The following is an 11,857-nucleotide window of genomic DNA, read 5'->3' as shown; positions in this document are numbered from 1 at the left end:
GATTAGGGTCTAGTATCTAGAAGGTATAACAATCTCTTACAATTCAGCAATAAGATGACAACCCGTTTCAGAATGGGCAAAGCATTTGCATAGACATTTCTCCAAAGGAGATACATAAACGGCCAACAAGTGTGTGAAAAGGTGCTCATCATTAACCACCAGGGAAAGGCGAGTCAAAACCACAAGGAGATGTCACTTCACACCCACCAGGATGGTCATGATCAAAAAGACAGACAAAAGTAATTATTGGTGAGGCTGTGAAGAAATCAGGCCCCCTCCCCTGTGTATTTGTAGTGGGGATGCAAAACGGTATGCACCGAAGAACACGAAAAACGTCCGTCCTCACAACAACTTGTACGCCGACGTTCACAGCAGCGTTGGTCGTTACATCCAAAAAGTGGGAACAACCCAACTGTTCATCGGCGGCCGAGTAGATCAACAACATGCGGGATAGCCACACAACAGGATATTCAGCCGTAAGAAAGAATGAAGCTCCTTTTTACTGATTCATTACTGCTGTTTACCCATTCACGCTACAACACGGGATGAACCTCGAAAACACGATGCTGAGTGAAAAGAAGCCAGACATCAACAGCCACATGTTGTATGATTTCATTCACAGGAAACGTTCAGAAGAGGCAAATCCACAGGGACAGAAATTAGACTAGTGGTTGCCGGGGGGGCTGGGAAAAGGTGGGGAGTGACTGCTAACGATATGGGATTTCTTTGGGGGATGATGAAAATATTCTGGAATTAGTTCTGCAGGTTGCACAGCTTGGTGAATATACTAAAAACCACGGCATTATACACTTTTTAAGGGGTGAATGTTATACTACATGAATTATATCTCAACTTTAAAAAGATATCTCTACTTCATTAGGTTCTCATCCTGAATACGGCCATTAAAATCAAGACCATATTTAGATGCACACCTAAAATCTGTATGAAGCCGGTAATGTGCACATATAGTTCTTTGTTCGCTCTGGTTTCATATAGCTGCATATACAGACGTGTATACCAATATACATGAATTAACTTCAGCAGTATCAGGACTGTCCCAAGCAAAGAAGTCCCAGCTAACTCAGGCCAAGGCAGAGGAGGTTCTGAGCGCTTCAGGGCGTCCCCCCCCCCCGCATCCTGGTCGAATGGAACCACCCGGAAGTCCACGGGACTGCTACTGACACGTGACCAGCCTTCCGGCTGGGAAGAGGCTCGAGGCACGTCTGTGACATCATTTCTGCGCGACCCTTCCTTTTTGGCCAGAGTTTTCCTGCTGCTCTTCAGAACTATGCCTAAAGTAGTGTCCCGGTCGGTAGTCTGCTCCGACACCCGGGATCGGGAGGAGTATGACGACGGCGAGAAGCCCCTCCACGTCTACTACTGTTTGTGTGGCCAGATGGTCCTGGTGCTGGGTGAGTGGTCGGGGAACTGGGCGGTGTCTGCAAGACGGGAAACTTCGGGATCTAGGAGGCACGTCTCTTTGAAGAGTGGTTTTCCTCGCTCTCCATCCCTGCCCCGCTCCGGGATAGCTTTTCTGTTTTCCGTTTAACTTTGTGAGTGTATCCAGGCTTCTCTCAAAAGTAAATTTCTCCTTCAGGAAAAATAAACTGGCCATCTCCCTCTCCTCCCAGTCCGCCTCTACAAACTTTGTAACCTTTCTGCCGGGTGCTAGGATGCTGCTATGGCTCTCCTCTTAAACCAGAATAAAAGCCTCCCTTGGTCCCTCCATTTTCTTCCAGCTGTATCCCCGTTTCTTTGTTTCTTTTATAGCAAAACTTCTAAAAAAAAAAAAGCTGCCTATATTGACTGTCTCTGTATCCTCACTTCCCATTTCCATTCCTGCTGAGCTCATTTCAGGCAGGCTTTCCTTCCTGCCCCACCACCGAAACCGTATTTGTCAAGGTCGGTGACTGAACGCGTTACTAGTCCCGGTGGTCAGTAATCAGTGCTCATTTTGGTCCACATCTTAGTGCCATTTGACAGAGATGATGATTCCATCCTTCTTAAAAACACTTTTTTCTTGGCACCTGGGTGGCTCAGTCGGTGAGACCTCGGTCTTCGGTTCAGGTCATGATCTCATGGTTTGTGAGTTCCAGCTCTACTTCGGTTCAGGTCATGATCCCATGGTTTGTGAGTTCCAGCCCTGCATGGGGCTCTGCACTGACAGACAGTGCTGACCCTGCCTGGGATTCTCTTCTCTCTCTCTCTCTCTCTCTCTCTCACTCTCCCTCTTCTTCTCGAAATAAAACAAAAAACACAACAACAACAACACTTTTTTCTTTTACTTCCAAGACTCCACAATCTCCTGATTTTCCTCCTACCTTGATTTTGCCCCTTGTCAGTGTCTAGTTCCTTTTTCTGACTCAGGTTTGTAGGCATCGCAAGGCCCTAGGGCTCAGTCCTCTTACCTACTCTCAGCCCATACTCACTCTCTAAGTGATCTCAACCAGTCCCAAGCTTTAAATACCATCTCTACGGTCATGACTCCCACATGTTCATCCTTCAACCACACTTCCCCTCAGACTCCAGCTGCCTGCTCCGTGTCTCCACTTGGATGTCTAATGGGTCTCTCAAAGAGATCGTGTTCAAACGGACTTCATGACCCCCTACTTCCCACTCTCCCCTATTCGCCCAGAATCTCGGAATCGTTCTTGACTTGTCTCTTTCTCATACCTTCGATGTATCCAGTCCATCAACACGCTGGGCCGGCCCTTCCTTGAAAAATCGATCCAGAACCTTACTGCTTCTTACCACTTCATTTCTGCCACTCTAGCCCAAGCCACCGTCGTCCCTCACCTGGAAGTGCCACGATAGCCTTTGACCCTCCACTCTTTGTTTCCAGGGGGCTTTTTCCCACACAGCTGCCGGAGTCCTGTTCCAAACTTGGTGCTTTCCTATCAAACCAAGAGTAAAACCAAAGCCCATGCCTAGACCCTGCATGATAAGATCCTCAACCACCTCTCCGACCTCATCCCCTACCCCTCTTCCCCTTGCTCACTGTGCTACAGCGACAGTGGCCTTTTTGATTTTTCTTCATCACGTCAAAACCTTCTGCCTCCCAGAGCCTTTGGGATTGGCATTTTTTCTGCCTCGAACACTCTTCCCTAGGTGCTTCCTTATTTCACTGAGGGCTCAGCTGAAACGTCTCTTCATTTGAAAACTCTTCCCTGGGGGCTCCTGAGTGGCTCTGGCAGTTAAGTGCCAGAGGTCGGCTCAGGTCATGATCTCGGTCACGATCTCCCACGAATCCCAGTTCGTGGGCTCGAGCCGGCATCAGATCAGGGTCTGTGCTGACAGCTCAGAGCCTGGAGCCTGCTTCGGAGTCTGTGTCTCCCTCACCCTCTGCCCCTCCCCCACTCACGCTGTGTGTGTGTGTGTGTGTGTGTGTGTGTGTGTGTCTCTCTCTCTCTCTCTCTCTCTCTCTTTCTTTCAGAAATAAATAAACATTAAAAAAAAAACCCAGGAAACTCTGCCTGATTTTTCTTGGTAGCACTTATCACTGAGATCACCGTCCATCCTCTTAATATCCGGCCAGGGTTTTTTTTTATTGGCACTTATCATTATCCAAGGTCATATTTTGTAATTCTTATTTAAAAATTTTCTGCCTCCTCCACTAGAATGTAAACTGCATCAGGGCAGGGACTTGGCTCTGTTATTTGCTGAATCCCCAGCACTACGTTTGAACGGCACCTGGTGCTTTGAGGGCCCTCGCCTATTCATTGAATGAATGAATTCTCTTTTGATCACCTAGAGTTGAGTCTGGATACTTGTTGTCCTCAGTAAATGCACACTCTTTGGCAGCCTCAATTCCCTCACCTTTAAACTCTGAATTGGGCCAGGAAATGTCTACTCCAGCAGGTCATTGTGAAGATTAATCAACATGCAAACTGCCTGGCGTTCTCTGACTCCCCCTCCCTCTCCTCCATTAATCTCGAATGGCTGTGGTCACTTGACTTCTCTCTGACCCTTTAGGTACTTAATTTGCATTATATCAGTTTCCATCTGCTTTGTAACTGCACCTCATGTATTTCCTGCGTGTTTTCATTGTTTTCCGATGGAAACGCCTCTAGCCTGGCTTGGGTCATTTGCATACCACTTGTAGCATAGCACCTCCCCTGTCTGTCTCCATTTGTAACCACGGATCCACCCTCCCCAATGCCTTCCTAAACGAGGCTTGATGACGATGTCCTTCCTGTCTGATTCTCATGCATTATAACACGAGCCGAGTGTCCCACGGTCACAGAAACACTCATGGAAAACTTGCAGTGCTGGGAAGGACTTTTGAGACACTGTGATCTACTCATCCTTCAAATAAGGGGGGAAAAAAAAACCCCAAAGGAAGTTGCCAAAGATCACCAAGATGGTAACGTAACAGCTGCGGGTGTTCTGACACCAAGTCATTTTTTCGTTGGGGAATCCAATAATAGCCATCAATAAGCATAGCAATTATAGTGCAAAATTACAGCGCTAAGGGCCCCACTGGAAACTTGTGATTGCCTCCAGGTATCTCAGTGGCTCCTGTGACCGAATCTTTCTCCATTTCTTCAGACTGTCAGTTAGAGAAACTGCCCATGAGGCCGCGGGATCGGTCCCGGGTGATCGATGCTGCCAAACACGCCCACAAGTTTTGTAACACAGAAGACGAGGAGACTATGTATCTTCGGAGGTAAGAAGTGGATGCTCTCTGTCTGGAATTTCCTTTCTGTGCCGCAGTCGGGTTCTGAGGAATAGAAACACCCCGTCTAGCGCTGAACGGGTCATTCTTGTGGGCCTAACGCTTTGACCTTTGCGTTGGCCCTAACTTCTGCGGACACAGCAATATCTTCGCTGTGCTCTGTTGAAGTGCTGCGGATATGCGCTTCTGTTGCCATTTGATAGCTGTAATTTGGGGGGATTTTTGCAAGTAGAATGAGGTCATTTGACCTGTAATCTCTGGGAGCATGCCACGTGCCAAGCACTGAGCTGGGGACTGGCTCTGGGAAGGTGGATAAGGTATTGGGGCGCCTGGGTGGCTCAGTTGTTTAAGCATCCGACTTTGGCCCAGGTCATGATCTCGCGGTTCGTGAGGTCGAGCCCCGCGTCGGGCTCTGTGCTCACAGCTCAGACAGAGCCTGGAGCCTGTTTCGGATTCTGTGTCTCCTTCTTTCTCTGCCCTTCCCCTGCACTCACTCTCACTCTCTCTCTCCCTCTCTCTGTCAAAAATAAATAAACTTACCAAAAAATTAAGATGGGTAAGGTACTGCCCTTACCATTAAAGAGCCCATCCCTCATCGAGCGGACTGGTCACCTGTTAGGATAAAATGCTGGCGTGGTGGACAAAAGGCTATGGAAAAACAGATGGGAGTGGGTCATTCTCCTGCAGAGTGATCAGGAAAGGCACCGAAAGATGATGGCATTTGTGTGTGGCCTTGAACTAGGATTTCACCAACCAGATGAGGGGGTTGAGAAGCATCCCAGGTGGAAGAGATATGGAAGCATTGAAAGCATCACATATGGTGTGCTTGGGAAATTTGAATGGTCCTTGGTGACTATAGCCCAGGTTACTTTACAGGAAGGGGTTCGTGCATCCTGGGGTGGGGACAGAGTAAAATGCCGAAATAGACAAATTTGGACTTTATCTGTCGGCAATAGCTTGTTCTCTTTTTTAAGCAGGAGAGTGACATGGTTAGATCCGTTTTAGATTGGGAGTCCTTGCTTGAGATGGGGAGTTGAAGCCTGGGAAGGGCTAAGGTTATGTGGAGTGCAGAGCAAGAAGAGAGAGGACTCAAGATACAATCCTGGGAAACACTGGACGTTTAAAAAGCACACAAGGGGGGATGCACCTGGGTGGCTCAATCGGTTAAGCATCTGACTTCGGCTCAGGTCACGATCTCACAGTTCGTGAGTTTGAGCCCCACGTCGGGCTCTGTGCTGACAGCTCAGAGCCCGGAGCCTGCTTCGGATTCTGTGTCTCCCTCTCTTTCTGCCCCTCTCCTTCTCACGCTCTGTCTCTGTCTCTGTCTCTCTCTCTCAAAAATAAACAAACATTAAAACAATTTTTTTTAAAGGGACGCCTGGGTGGCTGTCTTGGTTAAGCATCTGACTTTGGCTCAGGTCATGATCTCACAGTTCATGGGTTCGAGCCCCGCATCGAGCTTGGTGCTGACAGCTTGCTTTGGACTGTGTCTTCCTCTCTTTCTGCTCCTGCTTGTGCTCTGTCTCTCTCTCTCAAAAATAAATAAACATTAAATAAAAAATGAATAAAAAAAAACCAGACAAGGGGGGCACCTGGGTGGCTCAGTCGGTTAAATCCAATTTTAGCTCAGGTCATGATCTCATGGTTTGTGAGTTCGATCCCCCCACATCAGATGAGTTTGAGCCCCGCTTCAGGTGAGCCTGAGCCCTGCTCTGGGCTCTGCACTCTCTCTTCCTCTCTATATCATGTGGGATTCTCTCTCCTACCCCACCCCTCACCTCCCTTGCTCACTCGTACTCTCTCTCTCAAAAATAAATAAAAAAAATAAAAATAGGGGCGCCTGGGTGGCGCAGTCGGTTAAGCGTCCGACTTCAGCCAGGTCACGATCTCACTGTCCGTGAGTTCGAGCCCCACGTCGGGCTCTGGGCTGATGGCTCAGAGTCTGGAGCCTGTTTCCGATTCTGTGTCTCCCTCTCTCTCTGCCCCTGCCCCGTTCATGCTCTGTCTCTCTCTGTCCCAAAAAACTAAAATAAACGTTGAAAAAAAAAAAAATTAAAAAAAAAAATAAAATAAAAATAAAAAGCAGACAAGGGGCGTCTGGGTAGCTCAGTCGGTTAAGCATCCAACTCTTGATTTCCGCTCAGGTCATGATCTCATGGTTCGTGAGTTTGAGCCCCGCATTGGGCTCTGCGCTGTCAGCACGGAACCTGCTTGGGAGTCTGTCTCCCTCTCTCTCTGCCCCTCCCCCACCTGCACGCACGCATGCCTGTGCGCTCTCTCTCAAAATAAATTACACTTAAAAAAGCAGACAAAAATAATTGGGACCTGGTGACGTGGGAACCGAGAGGAGAGAGCATCGAGGAGTGTGTATATCGGGGGACAGTGGCCGTCAACAGGTGCCTGATACCACAGAGAGGTCGGTTGTGGGGAATTAAAAAGTCCATACGTCCCTTCACGTATATTTTATTTATTGGGCCCCTCCTGTGTGCCAGGCACTGTCCTAGAAACCCGGGATATGCCGCTGTATTCTTTTGCGAGGACTGCTGTAACAAAGTATCACAAATGAGGTGGCTTAGCACAACAGAAACTGCCTCACATTTCTTCTGAGTCCTAGAAGTCTGAAATGAAGGTGTTGGCGGGGCCGTGGTCTCTCTGCAAGTTTGAGGGCAGGATCCTTCCTTGGCCCTTCCCAGCTTCTGGTGCTTGCCACCGGTCCATGGCGTTTCTTGGCTCGTAGATGCCTATATTATCACGTGGTCTTCTCCCTGGGTCTCTGTCTCTGTTTTTCTTCTCTTCTTTTTATAGGGACACCAGTCATATTGGATTAAGGGCACATCCTACCCATCTGCATGACCTCATCGTAACTAATTATATCTGCAAGGACCCTCTTTCCAAGTAAGGCCACATTCTGAGGTTACTGGAAGGACATGACGTTTTAAGGGATCCATCCAACCCATCACGACCAGTAAACAAGCAACGCACCCTGCCTGTATGGAGTTTGTGTTCTAGTGTTGAACTGGGAAAAGCTATAAGCTGACATCTTACTATGTTAATTTAAGTAACCAAACTGCTGTCAGCCCGCACTAACAAAGAGAAGCGGAAATACTGCTAGGCGATTCGGTAGCAAAGCAGGCATCAAGCCCCATTGGGACAACTGGGTTTCTAAAATGGTGTAGCTGGGGGCTCCTGGGTGGCTCAGTTGGTTAAACGTCTGACTTCTGCTCAGGTCATGATCTCACAGTTCGTGGGTTCGAGCCCCGCATGCTTGCTTGCTCGCTCGCTCTCTCTCTCTCTCTGTCTCTCAAAAATGAATAAGTGTTAAAATTTAAAAAAAAAAATTTTTTTTTATTGTTTGTTTATTTTTGAGAGGGAGCAGAGTGCAAGCTGGGAAGGGGCAGAGAGAGAGGGAGACAAAGAATCCGAAGCAGGCTCCAGGCTCTGAGCTGTCAGCACAGAGCCCGACACGGGGCTCGAACCCACGGACTGTGAGATCATGACCTGAGCCGAAGTCAGACGTTTAACCAGCTGAGCCATCCAGGTGCCCCAGTGTTAAAAAAAACTTTTTTAAATACAATAAAATGGTGTGCCTGAAGCGACGACAGTTGGTTCTATACGAGATACAACTCGAGGCCAATAATACGACCAGATTCTAAAATTGATGAGATCTGCAAAGGAAGGCCCTTCAGGAAACAATGGGGAAAAATACTCCAAACACTCCATTATGGTATACAGGAGGCTTTACGAGGAAGACACCCTGTCCCAAGCTAATCCATTGTCTTGTGCCTTTTCTCCCTCCGTTAACCTTTAATTTTCTGATTTTGAAAGTGGCCAACTGACTGTCTTTAAGATCACCAAGATATTTATTATGGATTTGTTATATGTATTGTAATTACATGTAGTAACGTATGATTGTATTGTATATTACGTGTATCGAACGGATGTATATTACTCAGTTAATACAGAAACTGATCTAACAACACAGCCCGGCCACAGGTCCCTATGGCACTAAAAGGCAGATGCCCTCCCCTCTGGGCCAGAAAACTGAACGGCCTTAGGCTGAAGTAGAAATCCCGGAGTCCAATCAGCCTGGCCCTAGAAGCGAGCCAGCTCCGGGCCTAACGTTAGGACCAGGTAGTTCTTAGAGTTTACCAACGAGGTGTCGTCTGCTTCCCCCCCGTTGGCACTGTTCCCTCTCTAATCAACAGTCTTTCCAATGGCCCGTTCTCGGGTGCCCCTCTGCTGGCCAGGGTGGAGTTTCGCTCTGCTCTTCTGCAGCCAAGCTGTGTGGGAGAGCACGGGTTGCTGAAAACGTGGCGGCCTGGCCACCAGAGGCCCTGGAGCCTGTCGCTGTCCGCCTCCAAGTCACGCATTCTCTTTTGGCACTGTCGTTCCCCAGGCGCCCCTTTCCCTCCTCCGCCGCTCGCACAGTTGCAAATGCGGTGCTTTTCTGTCTGGATCTCTGGTGACCGTGCCTCCCTGGTTGCTCTCCTTCCTTGATTTCTGTGAAGCTGTTCTGGAGATTCTCCTCCTCCTTTGGCTTTCTCAGTCTTCCGGATTCTTCCTCTGCCTGCCCGTTAAATGTTGGCATTCCCCAGGGCGCTGACCTCCCCTCTTTATGCTCTCCTGGGACATTCTCACCGCCTTTCATGACATCAGTTACACTTAGATGCTGAAGCCTCACAGAGTCTCCCATCTGCCTGCATTTCTCTCCCGTACTCAGAACTGTGTACCTCACTGCCTCCTCTCCTTCGTCGCCTGACGTTCTCTCTCAGATCCAACAGGCTCCATCCAGGCTCTGAGCTGTCAGCACAGAGCCCGATGCGGGGCTCGAACTCACAGACGGTGAGATCATGACCTGAGCTGAAGTCGGATGCTCAACCGACTGAGCCACCCAGGCGCCCCAGTTTTTTTTTTTTTTCCCTTTTTGTAAGTAAGCTCTACGCCCAGTGTGGGGCTTGAACTCGTGACCCTAAGATCAAGAGTTGCACGCTCTACTGACCGAGCCGGCCAGGTTCCCCTTGATTTTTTTTCTTTAAACACAACAACATTTACCATGTCCTCTAGTTTCTGTGGGTCAGGGATTCAACAGCAGTTTGGGCGGGTGGTTCCCGTCTCTTCGTGAGGCTGTGGTTACGAGGCCGACCAAGGGTGCAGTCATTTGAAGTCTCGCTTGGGGCTGGCGAGCTGAGGGTTGGCAGCTGAGTGCTGTTGGGGAGGAGCCCCAGCCCCTCATCACAAGGGTCTGCCATAAGGCTGCTTGAATAGCCTTGTGATGGGACAGCTGGCTTCCCACAGCATGAGTAATCCAAGAGAGAGCAAGCCACGATATCTTTTGTGACCAAGACTCAGAAGTCCCCATCATTTCTGCAGTGTCCTCTTGGTATTACAGGTCAGCCCCCCTCCTTTTGGGAGGGGACTGTGCAGGGTGTCAATACCAGGGTGCAAGGATTATTGGGGGCCATCTCAGAGACTGCCACAACCAGGGAGAATGTTGTGTTGCGTTTTGTTTTTGGCCTTCCCTCCCTCACATATTCCTAGAGATTAAGGGCAGGACAGAAAATCAAGGTCAATTAGTCCAGCTAGCTAGCTCATGTTAATCACTTCCTTGTACCAGTTAAGTACCTTGTCTCCATATCAAGGTGAACTTTTCGAGCGCAAGAATCCTGCCTTCTACATCCAAAACCCTTAGTACATCTTGCCTGCTTCTTGGCACATAGTTAGGAACAGATAAGTTTTTATAAACTTGACAAAATCCCATCGGTCACTGGTATTTGAAGGTTAACTCATTGAGAAGTATGCAGTCCCCTTTATTTGAAATCCTGTGGTTTGAAAGCTCAGGCTTATGAGATTGACCGACTTCGGGATTCTAGAAGTCGCTTGCGTGGCGAATCTCTCCGCTTCAGGCTGAGGTTGGATTTAGAGTCCCAGTAGGAACCAGAAGTGGTACACGGAAGCCAAGATATTGCCAAGGCCCTAGTCGCGTGACATTGGCGAATGGTGGCGCGTTTGACACAAGCAATACTTGTAAGAGAAATGGAATGTTAAAGATGGCACAGACTTCGGAGTTCTACCCCAGGCAGGACCGCTTTGTGACTTTGGGCAAGTCACCTAAGCTTTTTGGGCCCGTTTCCATGTCCCTCAACTGGGAGAATAATAATCGTCAGTCTCTACAGTCTCTATTCCTCAGCAGTTCTGCTCTTCGCACGCACCCTCACGTAGTGACTCTCCCCCCTGGCTGTGTTAGCACCATCCCGGGGACTTTGTTTTGTTTTGTTTAAGTCCTGATGCCGGGGCGCCCAGGTGGCTCAGTCGGCCGACTTCAGCTTGGGTCATGAGCTCGCGGTTTGTGGGTTCGAGCTCCGCATCAGGCTCTGTGCTGACAGCATGGAGCCTGCTTCGGAGTCTCTGTCTCCCTCGCGCTCTGCCCCTCCCCCGCTGGCACTCTGTCTCTTTCTCTCTCTTCTCTCAAAAATAAATAAACATTAAAAAAATTTTTTTAAAAAAGGCACCAGAGGGGCGCCTGGGTGGCTCAGTCGGTTGAGCGTCCGACTTCAGCTCAGGTCACGATCTCGCGGTCCGCGAGTTTGAGCCCCGCGTTGGGCTCTGGGCTGATGGCTCAGAGCCTGGAGCCTGCTTCCGATTCTGTGTCTCCCTCTCTCTCTGACCCTCCCCTGTTCATGCTGTGTCTCTCTCTGTCTCAAAAATAAATAAACATTAAAAAAAAAATTAAAAAAAAAAAAGGCACCAGAAATATTGTAGCTTTTTATGTCTAGCATCTTTCATTTAGCATGTTTTCTTTCTTTTTTTTAAATGTTTTTATTTATTTTTCTTTCTTTTTTTTAAAAATGGTTTTATTTATGTTTGAAGGAGAGAGAGAGAGACAGAGCATGAGTGGGGGAGAGAGAGGGAGACACAGAATCTGAAGCAGGCTCCAGGCTGTGAGCTGTCAGCACAGAGCCTGACGCGGGGCTCGAACCCATGAACCGTGAGATCATGACCTGAGCTGAAGTCCTACGCTTAACCGACTGAGCCACCCTGGCACCCCTGTCTTTCTGATCATGGTGATCCTAGTGTGCGTGAAGTGGGAGCTCATTGTGGTTTTGATTTGCATTTCCCTCCTGGCAGATGATGCTGAGCAGCTTTTTCATGTACTTTTTGGTCATTTGCATGTCTTCTTTGGAG

At 48.7% G+C, this 11,857-nt stretch overlaps 1 protein-coding gene across 7 annotated transcripts in view; it reads left to right on the top strand.

Annotated features, from left to right (window-relative positions):
- Window positions 1–1,207: 1,207 nt before the first annotated feature.
- The window catches only part of STEEP1 (STING1 ER exit protein 1), a 41,528-nt gene continuing 30,878 nt past the window's right edge, over window positions 1,208–11,857 (top strand). For 2 of the 7 annotated variants that reach the window (XR_006295780.1, XM_043571370.1), the window contains exons 1-3: window positions 1,208–1,412; window positions 4,549–4,666; window positions 7,481–7,570. Coding sequence is in view for 6 of the 7 variants with exons in the window: in XM_043571370.1 (XP_043427305.1) it covers window positions 1,289–1,412; window positions 4,549–4,666; window positions 7,481–7,570 (332 nt within the window). In the remaining variant the exon portion in view is untranslated. The remainder of the gene's footprint in view (window positions 1,413–4,548; window positions 4,667–7,480; window positions 7,571–11,857) is intronic. The other 5 variants (XM_043571372.1, XM_043571374.1, XM_043571375.1 and 2 more) reach the window with 5 other exon arrangements.

The sequence above is a fragment of the Prionailurus bengalensis genome, chromosome X, assembly GCF_016509475.1.
Source record: "Prionailurus bengalensis isolate Pbe53 chromosome X, Fcat_Pben_1.1_paternal_pri, whole genome shotgun sequence".
NCBI classification, from domain to species: Eukaryota; Metazoa; Chordata; class Mammalia; order Carnivora; family Felidae; genus Prionailurus; species Prionailurus bengalensis.
This window is presented reverse-complemented; position numbering and strand designations above follow the sequence as displayed.